At 46.6% G+C, this 17,324-nt stretch overlaps 1 protein-coding gene across 15 annotated transcripts in view; it reads left to right on the top strand.

The window, feature by feature from the left end:
• wnk1b (WNK lysine deficient protein kinase 1b) overlaps positions 1 to 17,324 on the top strand; it is a 179,230-nt gene that overhangs the window by 95,107 nt on the left and 66,799 nt on the right. For all 15 annotated transcript variants that reach the window (XM_071331851.1, XM_071331841.1, XM_071331844.1 and 12 more), the window contains exons 3-5: positions 2,094 to 2,272; positions 4,866 to 5,086; positions 7,065 to 7,222. In XM_071331851.1, the coding sequence (XP_071187952.1) occupies positions 2,094 to 2,272; positions 4,866 to 5,086; positions 7,065 to 7,222 (558 nt within the window). The remainder of the gene's footprint in view (positions 1 to 2,093; positions 2,273 to 4,865; positions 5,087 to 7,064; positions 7,223 to 17,324) is intronic.

Consider the following 17,324-nt stretch of genomic DNA (forward strand, 5'->3'; position numbering starts at 1 on the left):
TCCTCCTGCTGGTGTTAGAGGGATTTAGGTGGCTTGAACTGACATGGGCTTTATGGCTGCACAGGTGAAAGACGCACACAGACAGATACGGACACAAATACACGTTGTTTCTTCTTCTGTAGGGTAGCCTGTGATGCTGGCAGATTCTCTAGAGACCCAGGCTAGTAATGCCTGCCTCTGCCAGCTAAAAGGACAAAAATCACTGCTAATGCCAAAACTAAAATCCCCGGAAATACAATTGCTTTAGTGCTTTCACCAGGCATTGTTCTAATCCATCCTCATGTAATGCCCCAGGTGCAGATTTCAGTGCAACCCCATCCTAACTCCCATCAGCGGATTAAAACGATAATATCCTCAACGGAAGTAGACTTTTGGTTTTTCTGGGCTGGAAAATAAGGTCATAATGAAACAAATAGATGTCTCTGACCTTTTTCGGTAAACTGAAGGCTGAACGCTGTCTGCGTTTGGTATAATCCATCTGACCAGGAAGGTAAACTGAAGGCTGAACCCTGTCTGCTTTTGGTATAATCCATCTGACCAGGAAGGTAAACTGAAGGCTGAACCCTGTCTGCTTTTGGTATAATCCATCTGACCAGGAAGGTAAACTGAAGGCTGAACCCTGTCTGCTTTTGGTATAATCCATCTGACCAGGAAGGTAAACTGAAGGCTGAACCCTGTCTGCTTTTGGTATAATCCATCTGACCAGGAAGGTAAACTGAAGGCTGAACCCTGTCTGCTTTTGGTATAATCCATCTGACCAGGAAGGTAAACTGAAGGCTGAACCCTGTCTGCTTTTGGTACAATCCATCTGACCAGGAAGGTAAACTGAAGGCTGAACCCTGTCTGCTTTTGGTACAATCCATCTGACCAGGAAGGTAAACTGAAGGCTGAACCCTGTCTGCTTTTGGTATAATCCATCTGACCAGGAAGGAATGAGGATGATTAATGACTAGGTTTGTGGACCGATAGGGCCTCCTCCCACCCTATCTCTCTCTCTCTCTGCCTGCCTGTGTATGTGGAAAAGAAAAGAGATGACGCAATGTTGTGCCAAGCCGATCTGGCCAGGGGGAGGTGACTGTGGGTGACTCACCTCCTATAGGCCAGGGTCACACAGGGTGACTCTCCACTGGTCTTCTAACACCCGTCCCCCCTCCACCCTAACCTAACCTTTTTCTTTCTCCCCTCTGTCTTGCTTTTATGTGAATCCAGTCTGTGATTTAACACAAAGCTCATTACAGACCATTTATAGGGAGACTTCTGGTTTTACTATGCCATGATGAACTCTGACCTTAAAAGGGATACTTTGGGGTCCCCCCTCGTGGATACCATTTTTATGTGTCTGTGTGCGGTATGAAGGAAATTGCTAACTGGCGTTAGCGCAATAACTAGCTCGCGGGCTAGCAGATACCCATAGACTTTCAGTCATTGTACTAACGCGTGTTAGCATTGGTTCGCGAAACTACTTCTAACTTCCTTCATACTGGACACAGACATAAAATGGTATCAACTAGTTCATCTGATTCTGGGGAAGTTGTTAAAGGGACTCATTGCTGAAATCCCCATGTATCCGTTTAACAGTACCAACCCTCTCGGCCACAGAAATATTTCTTAACCACAAACATGGAATCTCCATAAAACAAGTCAAACCCCTCAAACTCACCCTTTTTAAATGTACAGCCATGTTTGTTAGTGTTTCCCTGACCGCAATGGCCGGTGCATATATGGTTTATGGTGCAGGCCAGCACTGAACTGGTATTCCCATTAAGTTCGAGGGACCCAGCCTGTTAAAATAGGACAACTGAGAAGTATGTAGGTTCGCTAGCTAGTCTGTTTTGTTTTTGTTTTCTCAGTTCTTCCTGTGTGGTTCATGGCTTGACTAGGCAGGGTTACTGTGAAACACTGTCTTTGTGACAACTGCTGATGTAAAAAGGACTTTATGAACACTTGATTGATTGAACGATTGGTTTATTGATTGATTGGGTCCTGTCCTATACTTTAGGCTGGGTTATTGTAAAGCATTATGTGTCAAGACAACTGGAAATGGAATGTGAAATCTATTGTTTGCTAGATGTTTCTCCTGCTCTCTCCTACAGGATCGTAAGCTGTCTAAGACGGAGCGTCAGAGGTTCAAGGAGGAGGCTGAGATGTTGAAGGGTCTGCAGCACCATAACATTGTACGCTTCTACGACTCCTGGGAGTCTCCCTCCAAAGGAAAGAACTCCAAGTGCATCGTGCTGGTCACAGAGCTTATGACATCAGGCACCCTCAAAACGTGAGTAGTACTGACAAGCTTGTAGGCTTTTAAACAGACACACACAGACACTAAACATTTTGGTGAACGTCCACCTCTCCATTCGTCAACCTCTACCGTCTCATCCCCCTACTGTTGTTCTCTGCCACCAACGGAGATATGAAAATGTCAAAGGAAATGTCTTAGTGTTATTTGTCCTTCTACTAAACCTTTTCCTTGTTCCATGACCTTCATATTATGCGTAGGCACATCTGCTAGTCAAATAGGGCTTTCTGAGTGTTCCATAATAAGCACTTCACAGCTGTGTGTGAGCCCTGAGAGCAGAGTGGTACCTCTTAACAGGATGCTGTTGTGTTGTCTAACCATGCCCAGGACGCATGTCCATCTCCCTACCTCCCTGCTGCTAGCTAGTCTACACTCGGTCTGGCACACTAGAGCCACACACAGACACACATGACAAAACCCCTGACAATGTAGAGAGAACAGAAGCGGACAGGACAGGGGGGCAGCAGGCCAGTCTGGGTTGGGTCTGGGTCTGGGTCTGGGTCTGGCCCAGTGTTCTTTGCGGTAACAATAAAACCTGAATGTAGAGCAGACAGCTACAGTAGAATTGGGCAACGGACTGCGTGCCGCCCACCACCCCACCTTCCATGGGACTGATGCATTCTGGGAGAGCTGGGAGAGCTGCCCACCTGCCAGCTGCTGCTGCTGCAGATTCCTCACATTCTTGATAGAGAAGGGGAGGGAGGGAGCGAGACTGAGGTAGAGTGAGAGAGACAGAAAGACAAAGTGAGGGGGAGGGGAAAGAGCGAGACAGACAGTGAGGATGGAGAGAGACGGAGAGAGAACGAGAGAGAGTGACAGACAGACAGGCATTCAGACAAAGACAAAAAGAGAGGGTGTCAGTGTGGCTGCCTGTCCAATCTGCTGTGGTGTGGTACCTGTACTGACCACGTGGTGCTAGTCTGTCTGGGCCCACAACAGGACAGACAGTGCAGCTCAGGACTCTGGACCAGACCAGCAGCTCCCTCCTGTGGAAGAGTCAGTGTGCTGTGTCCCAAACTACTGTACCTTCACTATGGGGACGGTAACACTGTCACGGCCTAGATTATCCACTTCCTGTAACACTGTCATGGCCTAGATGATCCACTTCCTGTAACACTGTCACGGCCTAGATTATCCACTTCCTGTAACACTGTCATGGGCTAGATGATCCACTTCCTGTAACACTGTCACGGCCTAGATTATCCACTTCCTGTAACACTGTCACAGCCTAGATGATCCACTTCCTGTAACACTGTCACAGCCTAGATGATCCACTTCCTGTAACACTGTCATGGCCTACATTATCCACTGCTTGTAATATTGTCATGGCCTAGATTATCGACTTCCTGTAAGACTGTCTCTGTTATGGAAGTAAGACTTGTATATGGCTATGAATTAAATGTGTGGAAAAACAGAAACTATCTTTAAAGCTGATGGAAGAAAAAGATGAACTGATGGAAGGAAAAGTCCCTTTTGTTCTTCTCCATGTGGTACAGTATATTGCCCCTGGACTTGGTTTCGTTGGCGGCATCTTTCATACAGCCCTCTCTCCTAGCAGCCGTACAGGCCTGGGCCAAGACCAGGGAGACACAAACAACTAAGTCCCCTGTCTGGGCCTGCCTGGCTGGTAGTCACCCTAGGTCATACTATAGTACCAGGAGCTGTGCCATACTCTCAGGAGGGCCAGAGCCAGAGAGCCTGGCACATGGCTGGGTGGGGTGGCAGGGCGGCAGGCTGGTTGATCTGGCGCCAGCCTGGTCTGGTGGTCAGGTCCACGTGGTTATCACCCACACAGCCATGGGGGGGGGTTCAACATGGGAGCCTGAGCCCAGTGCAGAAAGACAAGACACCGAGGTCAGGCACTGTAACACTCAGGGTACTGATCCAGATACACACATGTAGTCTAAACACAGGTGCACCAGGGATTGGTCTGCCATGTAAATCCTTGGGCGGGCCACATAAGTGTTTGTTCGGGCCTGCTGAGTCCAAACAGGGTTTTTAGAAATACATTTCTGGATGGACGTTTTCAGTGTAAACTTAAACTAAAACCAGATATAGTATAAAGTATGTAGAAAATATTACGTATGTGTAATATATATCAACTCAGCAACAAATAAAAAAACGTCCATTTTTCAGTACCCTGTCTTTCAAAGATAATTTGTTAAAATCCAAATAACTTCACAGATCTTTATTGTGAAGGGTTTAAACACTGTTTCCCATGCTTGTTCAATGAACCATAAACAATTCATGAACATGCACCTATGGAACGGTCGCTAAGTGATAATCATTAATCACCTATGTGATTGTAAACAACACCTGATAGAAATGTGTTACACCTCATCTCACCACTGCTTGTTTTGGTATTGTAAAAGCTAATTTGTTCTCAACGCTTTACCTCACATTTATAATGACAACTTGTACTGGCTAAATGAATATTTAAAATGTGTTGTAGGTACAGTATCTGAAGAGGTTCAAGGTGCTGAAGATAACGGTTCATCAGTTATATCAAAACAACACTGGTTAGAAACGTTCCACAGTCTCGTCACGGTTTGTTCTGATTGTGTTCTAGGTATCTGAAGAGGTTCAAGGTGATGAAGATCAAGGTTCTGCGTAGCTGGTGTCGTCAGATCCTAAAGGGGCTCCACTTCCTCCACACCCGGGCCCCTCCCATCATTCACAGGGACCTGAAGTGTGACAACATCTTCATCACCGGCCCCACTGGCTCCGTCAAGATAGGAGACCTGGGATTGGCTACGCTCAAACGGGCCTCCTTCGCCAAGAGTGTCATAGGTACGACCCCATAGGCTGATTTACTGACCTTTTAACCTTTTTGACCCTTGACCTTTCACCTTCCACCCCAACACCTGTGTCAAAGCCAGATCCATTCCCTCGTCCCTTCCGACCTCCCCACAGATGGTTGAATTTAAAATATATTAGGATTTAAATTGACACCTTCTGGAATGGAATGTGAGGGTTTTGGGTGGACGGGATAAGACTGGGTTGGAAGGACTGGATAAAAGTAAAATATATTTTAAATTCATTCCTGACTTCTTTTTTAAAAGTGTTTAAGATTCCAAGCCCCGTTTGTCGTGAGCCGACCACAGGTTTTCAGCGCCTGGCTCTCCCTGACCGCAGTACTCCGTGGGCCTCCAGTTTCCTCCAGGGCTGGTTGTGTTTGACTGGTCTCGGGGTGAAACTGGGGAACCACCCCGGCTCTGCTGTGCCAGCCAGTTCCCTGTTTTAACAAGGGGAAAACACCTTTTGGTCTCTGTTCCCCCATCTGAAAACGATCAGTTACGCCAGAAAAAGCTAATTGAAATTCATATTAAGCAGGTGAAAGCACTCTAACGTTCCATAAACTGTGGTGTGTTGGAGCTTGTAAATTGCCCTAATGACAGCAGGTCTTTAGCCACATCGTGAAATCCCACAAATGTTGACCATAAATGTGGAGTTTTCCCCTCTTGTGGGTAAAAAACATATTTTCTCTTTGGGTTTGGGTGGAGACCTGTGGTTTGTTTACTTTAAGCCTGATTTAAAGTCTAAGATGCACATGCTGACAATGATAATGAATGTGCCTGAAATGGCCCCCTATTCACTATATAGTGCACTACTTTTGAACAGGGCCCGTAGGGCTCCCATAGGAGCGCTATATAGGGAATAGGGGACCATTTCAGATGCAGCCAATGTGATATCTCTCTCTCTGAAAGCGTTTTCCCCGTGGGTTTTGTGTTCTCCCCCGCAGCATTTTAAGATCACCTGATACGGCCATCTCTATCTGCTCAGCTTTTTCCCCTTAATCAACCTGTTTTCTTTTTTGTCTGTCTATGCTCTTGAGTATTTAAAACATGTAGGCTCTCCCTCATTCTGCAGTACTGGATAATAGTATCATATGTACTGCAGTCACAGTAAGTGGTTCTGGTAAGTGAAAATAAACATTAAATAAACATTTCCCAAATTGTAAATAATAGTTTTTCTGTGTAAGACCTTTGCTTCATACCAGTGTGACCAGGTGCACGGAACAGGGCTGTTCAGTCACTAGCTATGGGATAGGCTTATCTCAGGGCCTAACCAACCTACTCTAACCTTTGCTTCCAACAGGTCAACTAACAGGTAAGTGACACTAAGACATGTATGGTGTTTCTCTGTGAAAGAGGAGGTTTTGACACAAGTTAGTTCCATAGCTACGTTGATAACCGCACCAGTAGGACAAATGTAGTAATAAAGGCCCTCGATTGGCTATTTCAGACTCACCTGTTACAAAGCTATCCAATCAGGCGTTTGTGTCTGAATGGGGAGGGGATTGAACTTACATTTACCTGTCTGTCTAACAACCTGTCGTCCTCTCAACCCCTCTCCTGTTTGAGTCTTCTCTAACCAGACTGCTCCCAATTGCTTGATTACAAAGTATCAGCACAAGGGCCAATCAGCATGTTCTGTGCACCTGTCTCCCCCTTCTCTCTCTTGGCCCCAATAAAAGGCCTTACAGAGAAAAACTTGTGCTTGTTTCAATTCTGACTAAACTGAAGCCAGCTTCCCCCTTCTCTTTTTTTATTTATTTTCTTTATTTTGCTCCCACCATTCCCCCTCTCCGCTCTCTCTTCTGTCTCTCTCCTCGCAGGTGGTACGTCGGCGGCCTGTCCCGTGGCTTCGTCCTTTCCTCCTCCTCCTCCTCTCCCCTCTGGCCCTCCTGGGTGAGTTGGGCCGGAGGAGACACAGCAGTGTGAGGCACAGAGAGTTCTGAACCCGTTCCGTTTTGATCCGTTTCAAGGTACCCCAGAGTTCATGGCCCCTGAGATGTATGAGGAGAAGTATGACGAGTCAGTGGATGTGTATGCCTTTGGGATGTGCATGCTGGAGATGGCCACCTCAGAGTACCCCTACTCCGAGTGCCAGAACGCTGCACAGATCTACCGCCGAGTTACCAGCGTAAGTATCCTCCATCTTAAAACGCCTTGGTCCAGCCCCTCCATCCTCTCCCCTTCTGGATGTCACTGCCAATTACACGTTTTCTGTCTTCGTCTACCTGCCGTTCCTCTCTTCCTCTCCTCTTTTCCACCCTCTCTCTAGTTCTCTTCTTCTGTCTCGGTCTCTCTCTGTCTCTGTCTCATTCCTTTGGGTTGCAGTCAGTCTCACATACACTAGGCCTGTATGTGTCTGTGTGGTTTGTTCTTTATGGTCTCAGTCGATCATAAAGCTCATGTTTGATCACTAGGGAGGAGGACTCCACGTCCTCATCCGCCTCCTCTCCCCCTGGGGGCAGAGAGTTTAACTCCACACACACACACACACACACACACACACACACACACACACACACACACACACACACACACACACACACACACACACACACACACATACCCTCCTTGCTTTGTGCTGCCAGGTATTCCCCATTCCCCTATAGTCACCCAGCCTACCCCAGCAAGCAGCATATCATTTACGATGTTGAGAAACATTCGCCTCCGCAGTTTCACAATGACTTTCACTATTTAGATGTCTGCCATAGGCTGTTGAACTAGGACTCTGACACTGGGAGGAGCGTCTAACTTTGATATGGTCAGGTTTTTACAAGGGTTCAACTGTTAACTCTGAATGTGACGAGTAATGATGTTGTAGATCTGACTTTTACAGTTGCTAGTCTGGTTGCCAGGGAACGAGCGCTTCACTCCACTACAGAATCCAGGCCTGTATTCACATACAGCACATGACATTGTATTTGTTGTAATTGAGATGTTTACAATAGGTCCCCTAATGTGCCGGTCTAGCCAGTTTGCTGATTTGGTAAACAAATAGATCCGGAGACGTAGCTGACCCTATTGTATTACTATGACCAAGCGCTGAGAATGAGGAAGGCCTTCCTGAGTGCAGAGATGACATTTGAGTCTTGTTATTCCTCATCATCAGTGGCTGTGTGACGAGGCATGGCCTTCCTGTGCTAACCTGTTCCCAGATCTGTTGGTGCTGACTCGCCAACTGACTGCACAAACAGATCTGGGACCAGGCTAGTCCTGTGCTTACTGCCTCTCCTCTGTATAATCGCCCGAGGTCCCCTCCGCCTCTGCCACCCCACATCTCTTTATCTCATCTGTTATTAACTGATGACCTTTCGTTTTCTATTTTCTCTTTCCTCAAATTGGATTGTTTCCTCTCCGGCCTGGTCAAATAGAGGCAGTCATGAGCTCTGTCTGGTTCAGATGGAGCCGTGGCCACAAGCACATGATGCTACTGCTCTAGATGGAAAAAGAGGAAGGCTTTCTGACTGTCCCAAACTGCACCCTATATACAGTAGTGCACTACTTTTGACCAGGGCCCATGGCACCCTAGGGGACAAACCCAGAGGCTCAGTGAGGGATTCTGTGAAGGTCACCAGTAGGGGGAGACGGTGGGTCTACTGTGCTGTGGTGTGTTCTTGTTTTGAGAGAAGTAGAGGTCAAACCTGTCTGCATTCCATGCTTCCTCAGCTGCTTCTGTAGATCACAGACGGTTCTGTGGTTCATCCAGACAGCCTTTTCTGAGCTCAAGTGTGGGAATTCCTCAGTCAACCAGTAAAGCCAGTATAGGTAGGCTAAACCCCACACTGGTGAAATCATTCTGCAGGAAGAGCAATCCTGAAATACTCCAAATACCATAGAGGTTTTGTTTTACGTTCTGTTCCGAATCACTTTTCTTCAAGGCTGGCTGAGATGTTAATGTAAGTTATTTCCTGTCACTGAGGTTTTTACATGAAACCTAAAACTCAGTCCTCCAGTTGTCCTCAGTGTCAGCAAGGCTCTCTCTCTGTCATGTCTTCAACACACAGACAGGCCCCATCTCCCACTGTCATGTCTTCAACACACAGACAGGCCCCATCTCCCACTGTCATGTCTTCAACACACAGACAGGCCCCATCTCCCACTGTCATGTCTTCAACACACAGACAGGCCCCACCTCCCACTGTCATGTCTTCAACACACAGACAGGCCCCATCTCCCACTGTCATGTCTTCAACACACAGACAGGCCCCATCTCCCACTGTCATGTCTTCAACACACAGACAGGCCCCATCTCCCACTGTCACTCACTGACTTCCCCTCCTCTCTGACTCCTCTGTACCGCCCCCTCCTCCTCTGTACCGGCTCCCCCCCTCCTCTGTACCGGCTCCCTCCTCCTCTGTACCGGCTCCCCCCCCTCCTCTGTACCGTCTCCCTCCTCCTCTATACCGGCTCCCTCCTCCTCTATACCGGCTCCCTCCTCCTCTGTACCGGCTCCCCCCTCCTCTGTACCGGCTCCCCCCTCCTCTGTACCGGCTCCCTCCTCCTCTGTACCGGCTCCCTCCTCCTCTGTACCGGCTCCCCCCTCCTCTGTACCGGCTCCCTCCTCCTCTGTACCGGCTCCCTCCTCCTCTGTACCGGCTCCCCCCTCCTCTGTACCGGCTCCCCCCTCCTCTGTACCGGCTCCCTCCTCCTCTGTACCGGCTCCCTCCTCCTCTGTACCGGCTCCCTCCTCCTCTGTACCGGCTCCCTCCTCCTCTGTACCGGCTCCCCCCTCCTCTGTACCGGCTCCCCCCCTCCTCTGTACCGGCTCCCCCCCTCCTCTGTACCGGCTCCCTCCTCCTCTTACTGTACCGGCTCCCCCCTCCTCTGTACCGGCTCCCTCCTCCTCTGTACCGGCTCCCCCCTCCTCTGTACCGGCTCCCTCCTCCTCTGTACCGGCTCCCTCCTCCTCTGTACCTGCTCCCCCCTCCTCTGTACCGGCTCCCTCCTCCTCTGTACCGGCTCCCCCCTCCTCTGTACCGGCTCCCCCCTCCTCTGTACCGGCTCCCTCCTCCTCTGTACCGGCTCTTCCTCCTCACAGGATATCCTGTCCATCCTAAGGGGCCACAGAATCCCAGGGAGGGAGAGAGGAATGACACAGTCCTCATGTTAGCTGTGAATGGCTTCCATAATGGCCTGTTGGAAAGGGGACTGTGGAGAGTTGTAGACAGCAGCTGAAGGATGCCACCTCCTCTAGTGCTTGGCATTCTAGTGGACAGGGGAAGGCAGGAAGACATTCTCTGAGGGGAGACAGGACTATGTTTTGGGGGCTGCCCTCTCCTTTACACCAGTTCATCCGTAAAGCGTTGATCCCTCCTTATTGTCCTGGAGGTGTTTTAATCACATGACACAACACAACTCTGCAACCAGAAACAATTGTAGGGATGGCCGGGTGGATGGCCGGGTGGATGGCCGGGTGGATGGCCGGGGGGATGGCCGGGTGGATGGCCGGGTGGATGGTGGATGGCCGGGTGGATGGTGGATGGCCGGGTGGATGGCCGGGGGGATGGCCGGGTGGATGGCCGGGGGGATGGCCGGGTGGATGGCCGGGTGGATGGCCGGGGGGATGGCCGGGTGGATGGTGGATGGATGGCCGGGGGGATGGCCGGGTGGATGGCCGGGTGGATGGCCGGGTGGATGGCCGGGGGGATGGCCGGGGGGATGGCCGGGGGGATGGCCGGGGGGATGGCCGGGTGGATGGCCGGGTGGATGGCCGGGTGGATGGCCGGGTGGATGGCCGGGGGGATGGCCGGGTGGATGGCCGGGTGGATGGTGGATGGGAAATGTAATCAATGTCTTTTTGAGCTGAGTGTTACTGCTATGAGATGATCTCATCATGCAGACAGATGTGTCTTTTCCTTCTCTTTGACTGATCTCGTCATTGTGATATAATGTGTTTACAGAACCCTGCTGGTCAAAACCCAGCTCCCATGTACTCAACATTACTCCATGTAATCAGTGTAAGTCTAAAGTAAGCTTTCTAGGAAATCCCAATGATTTGTAAGTACAGGACAGACAGACGGCTAGTCAGTGAGGAACCATGAACCGTGCTTATTGACCGTCATGGCTGATTGCGGCGGTGGGTGACCTCAGCTTTAGGGGTCACCACAGAGGGTTGTCTGGGAGACGTAAATCCTGTGTTATGATAATGACTGAGCAGCTTCTCTGGACCCCCTCCCCCCAGTCACTGTGACTCTGCATGCCATTCTCCTGTGGGATCAGAGTAGGGATTTGTCATGGGAATACAGGACTATTAATACTTTAACCGTCTATCAGATTGGTATGGATTTTAGCTGCTGGGAACTAACGTGCAACCTATGGCGTTTCCTTGGATGTGATTAAGAGGAATCAATGTGAGCTGAAGTAACCAAGAGAGGTCAGTTGACCAATTGGGAATCAATCCCGTAACTTCAACTCAGTGATCAATCACATTACTTCTTGGAATTATTTTGCCTTTGGAAAGTTGTGTGGATACATCATGTCAGGACTGTGTCGGTGACTGTAGAGCTGCAACCCAAGAAAATCATGTCTTGTCATGTTACTTACACACACACACACACACACAATCCAGACAGTGTCTAGATGACGCTGATGGTATATAATGACCCAGCATGCTCCCGTCTCTCTCCCCTGTCTCTCTGTTCTCCCAGCTCTGTAGACCGACGCTTATTACAGCCTCCTGCCTCAGACTGTTACCCTCAGTGACATTTCCACTGCCTGTGTCCCAAACGCCACCCTAATACCTATATAGTGCACTACAATTTGACCAGGGCCCATCTAGGAAATTGGGTGCCATTTGGTACACAGCTGCTTGCTCCCAGTCCAGTCATTTGTATATAATGTCCGGGATATTGTCATCCATTTGTTTGTTTGCTGGAGAGCTGGACTATTTAAATCTGCCAGACCGGACAGACGGATTTTTAAGAGCAATTAAAAATAAAAAAACATACGTTTATATATGAATTCTACTCTGAATTATAAAAGGAACGCACAGCTTTGAGAAGTGACGTTAACACTGAAATTATAAAGAGCTGGAAAGGCAAGTCAACGGCCAAGTGCAGTCGAAACGTTATGGAGTAATACTGGGACATTCAGAACATCAGGCCCTGTAGGGGAAGAGCTGTTTGGGAAATGAAGAGCTGTTTGGAAAATGAAGAGCTGTTTGGAAAATGAAGAGCTGTTTGGGAAATGAAGAGCTGTTTGGAAAATGAAGAGCTGTTTGGGAAATGAAGAGCTGTTTGGAAAATGAAGAGCTGTTTGGGAAATGAAGAGCTGTTTGGAAAATGAAGAGCTGTTTGGGAAATGAAGAGCTGTTTGGGAAATGAAGAGCTGTTTGGGAAATGAAGAGCTGTTTGGAAAATGAAGAGCTGTTTGGGAAATGAAGAGCTGTTTGGGAAATGAAGAGCTGTTTGGGAAATGAAGAGCTGTTTGGGAAATGAAGAGCTGTTTTGACATTTCTGCATGTTTTGGTGGGATGGCGTTTTGGCCTTCCATGGTGACATCACCATGCGGTAAATTAGTTAATAGACCAATAAGAAAGAGTTCCAAACCTCTCTCTAAATAACTCTCTGCAAAAATAAAAAATGAATCCTCCCCACGCAGAACACTCCCAGACAGTAAAATTCTTGCTTGAGAAATGTCTCTTTGCTAAGAAGCTATATTTTTGCTTCTTTTTGACGATTTTAATTGAAAACAAATCACTGTACGGCACTTAATTGTTACCCAGAAATGATTTGGTATTGAGATAAAAGCTGATGTGTTGGACCTTTTTAAGATCATAATTAGTCCTTTTCTCGTTCCTCAGTGGGGTGAATCCCCATTGACTAAGTGACAATTCGACTTAATTGGAAGACAGGATTCACCCCCACATACCTAGCTAGTCCACCCACACCGTCCTCACATCAACTCTCTCCACCCTCCCTCTGCCTCTGGTCTTTTGTAAAACATTTTAAATGTACCTTTTCATTTCTCTCTCCATTGTTGGCTGTTCTGTGAGGGGGCAGAAAGGAACCAGCATGTAACCGGCTTACAGGACCTCTATTCACTGTGAGAGTTTCACCCCTAATGAGGCCTTTTTAATCACCCTGTTATTGGAATACCGGTCCTCCTTAATTCCATTACCTCTTCCGCTGTCATCCCTTACTTTGTTTGGCCCCAGGAATCTCTAGGAGGTGTGTGTGTGTGTGTGTGTGTGTGTGTGTGTGTGTGTGTGTGTGTGTGTGTGTGTGTGTGTGTGTGTGTGTGTGTGTGTGTGTGTGTGTGTGTGTGTGTGTGTGTGTGTGTGTGTGTGTGTGTGTGTGTGTGTGTGTGTGTGTAATGTTATATAAGGACAGGTTCTAGATTGGAGGGTGAGGAACAGGAGGGGTTGGTAAAGACTGAGAAGCCACTGTGTTGGGAACTGTAAAGGACAGAGCCTGCAGAACTCAATGTACCAGGTTACATCAGTTTAGTGAGTCCAACTCTGTCTGTCGGACCTGTCTCTCACTCTCACATCCCGGTAAGTCTCACTTTCTCAATCTCTTTTTCTCTCTTTCTGTCTCTACCTTTCTCTGGAACATTTTCTTCTCTACTGTTTTGACAGTTTGCTTTTCTTTTTATAAGACTTTCTGGTGTGGGGGGGTGGTGTGTGTGTGTGGGGGGGGGGGGGGGTACTGCAGAGAAGAGACTGAGGTAGTAAGAGGAAGGGTTTGGTTCGTTGAGTTATTTTTTTATTAGTCTTCATGTTTGAGTCTGTGTTCCTGGCTCCTATTCCCATCAATGTTTCTGGGTTCAGGTTATATTGATCAACTTGGTATGAGGAGGATGACTTGCCTTGGGTTCAGGTTGAATCAGAGATGGGTAAGGGAAAATTGCTGTTACAAGAAAATGTTCAGAGTATGTAACATCTAGCACACTGAATCAGGTGATTCAGTCCCTGATCCTATCACTCTTAGAGTACTGTCCAGTTATATGGTCAATCCCTGGTCCTATCACTCTTAGAGTACTGTCCGGTTATACGGTCATCTACAGCAAAGAAAGATATATAAAAAAAATCACTCAAAACAGGACTGCCAGATTATCTGTCTGTATGAATATTACCCAAATCCATCAGAATCTCTCATGGCTTCACGTTGAAAACAAATCACTATCCAGTCATCTGATTTTCTTTAGGAATGTTATATTAAAAAAAGTTTAAGATGCATTTTTTTTACAACAGTATTTTTCAGGTCAGTTAGTACATACTAGCAACACACATAACCACTAAAGCAGACAGGCAAATTCAGGGCAGCTAAGACAACCCAAGCCAAGGACAAACTGACTTGAATCTACAGTTCAATACAGAGCCATAGCTGAATGGAACTCTTTACCAATCCATATTTCTCAGGCAAAAAGTAAATCCACCTTCAAGAAAAAATAAAAGAACATCTAATGTGATAGACTATATGACTGGACAGGAAGTAGAAAGAACATCTAATGTGATAGACCATATGACTGGACAGGAAGTAGAAAGAACATCTAATGTGGTAGGCCATATGACTGGACAGGAAGTAGAAAGAACATCTAATGTGGTAGACCATATGACTGGACAGGAAGTAGAAAGAACATCTAATGCGGTAGACCATATGACTGGACAGGAAGTAGAAAGAACATCTAATGTGATAGACTATATGACTGGACAGGAAGTAGAAAGAACATCTAATGTGATAGACCATATGACTGGACAGGAAGTAGAAAGAACATCTAATGCGGTAGACCATATGACTGGACAGGAAGTAGAAAGAACATCTAATGTGATAGACTATATGACTGGACAGGAAGTAGAAAGAACATCTAATGCGGTAGACCATATGACTGGACAGGAAGTAGAAAGAACATCTAATGTGATAGACCATATGACTGGACAGGAAATAGAAAGAACATCTAATGTGATAGACCATATGACTGGACAGGAAGTAGAAAGAACATCTAATGCGGTAGACCATATGACTGGACAGGAAGTAGAAATAACATCTAATGTGATAGACCATATGACTGGACAGGAAGTAGAAAGAACATCTAATGCGGTAGACCATATGACTGGACAGGAAGTAGAAAGAACATCTAATGTGATAGACCATATGACTGGACAGGAAATAGAAAGAACATCTAATGTGATAGACCATATGACTGGACAGGAAGTAGAAAGAACATCTAATGTGATAGACTATATGACTGGACAGGAAGTAGAAAGAACATCTAATGTGATAGACCATATGACTGGACAGGAAGTAGAAAGAACATCTAATGTGATAGACTATATGACTGGACAGGAAGTAGAAAGAACATCTAATGCGGTAGACTATATGACTGGACAGGAAATAGAAAGAACATCTAATGCGGTAGACCATATGACTGGACAGGAAGTAGAAAGAACATCTAATGTGATAGACCATATGACTGGACAGGAAGTAGAAAGAACATCTAATGTGATAGACTATATGACTGGACAGGAAGTAGAAAGAACATCTAATGCGGTAGACCATATGACTGGACAGGAAGTAGAAAGAACATCTAATGCGGTAGACCATATGACTGGACAGGAAGTAGAAAGAACATCTAATGTGATAGACCATATGACTGGACAGGAAGTAGAAAGAACATCTAATGTGATAGACTATATGACTGGACAGGAAGTAGAAAGAACATCTAATGCGGTAGACCATATGACTGGACAGGAAATAGAAAGAACATCTAATGCGGTAGACCATATGACTGGACAGGAAGTAGAAAGAACATCTAATGTGATAGACCATATGACTGGACAGGAAATAGAAAGAACATCTAATGTGATAGACCATATGACTGGACAGGAAGTAGAAAGAACATCTAATGTGATAGACTATATGACTGGACAGGAAGTAGAAAGAACATCTAATGTGATAGACCATATGACTGGACAGGAAGTAGAAAGAACATCTAATGTGATAGACTATATGACTGGACAGGAAGTAGAAAGAACATCTAATTCGATAGACCATGTGACTGAACAGGAAATAGAAAGCGTCAACTGAATGTTAAATGTGTTTCCTGCCAGGTATTTTAATTGTCTACTTGTTGAATGTTAGAAGTCTTGTTTTGTGGTTGTTTGTAATGTCTTGTTAATTGGTGTTGGATCCCAGGAAGATTAGCTAGCGTTATGGCGTTAGTTAATTGGATCCTAAAAAACTATTACAAATGACTTGGTATCAGGAGGATGACCTGCCTTGGGTTCAGGTTATATGGATCAACTTGGTATCAGGAGGATGACTTGCCTTGGGTTCAGGTTATATGGATCAACTTGGTATCAGGAGGATGACTTGCCCTTGAGTCTCACTGCCCTGATGTTGGTCTGGACTTATTCATCTCAACAACTGGATCCTCTTGATGTGGACTTTATTAAAGTCCTGCGTTTCAAGACACTCTCTTAGAACCATTTGTCCTCCCTGACCAGGACCTTTTTGTTTAAAGGTTGTGCATCTGATGAAATGCTGAATGGTGGAAATACAGTATTTATTTGGCCTGATTTGGATCAAATGAGCTGTAGATGCCACTTCCATCTGCATCAAATAAGCTGTAGATGCTGCTTCCATCTGGATCAAATGAGCTGTAGATGCCACTTCCATCTGCATCAAATAAGCTGTAGATGCTGCTTCCATCTGGATCAAATGAGCTGTAGATGCCACTTCCATCTGGATCAAATGAGCTGTAGATGCTGCTTCCATCTGCATCAAATGAGCTGTAGATGCTGCTTCCATCTGGATCAAATGAGCTGTAGATGCTGCTTCCATCTGGATCAAATGAGCTGTAGATGCTGCTTCCATCTGCATCAAATGAGCTGTAGATGCCACTTCCATCTGGATCAAATGAGCTGTAGATGCCGCTTCCATCTGGATCAAATGAGCTGTAGATGCCACTTCCATCTGGATCAAATAAGCTGTAGATGCTGCTTCCATCTGGATCAAATGAGCTGTAGATGCCACTTCCATCTGGATCAAATAAGCTGTAGATGCCACTTCCATCTGGATCAAATAAGCTGTAGATGCTGCTTCCATCTGGATCAAATGAGCTGTAGATGCTGCTTCCATCTGCATCAAATGAGCTGTAGATGCTGCTTCCATCTGCATCAAATGAGCTGTAGATGCTGCTTCCATCTGGATCAAATGAGCTGTAGATGCTGCTTCCATCTGCATCAAATGAGCTGTAGATGCTGCTTACATCTGGATCAAATGAGCTGTAGA

This window comes from Salvelinus alpinus, chromosome 11, assembly GCF_045679555.1.
Source record: "Salvelinus alpinus chromosome 11, SLU_Salpinus.1, whole genome shotgun sequence".
Lineage (NCBI taxonomy): Eukaryota > Metazoa > Chordata > Actinopteri > Salmoniformes > Salmonidae > Salvelinus > Salvelinus alpinus.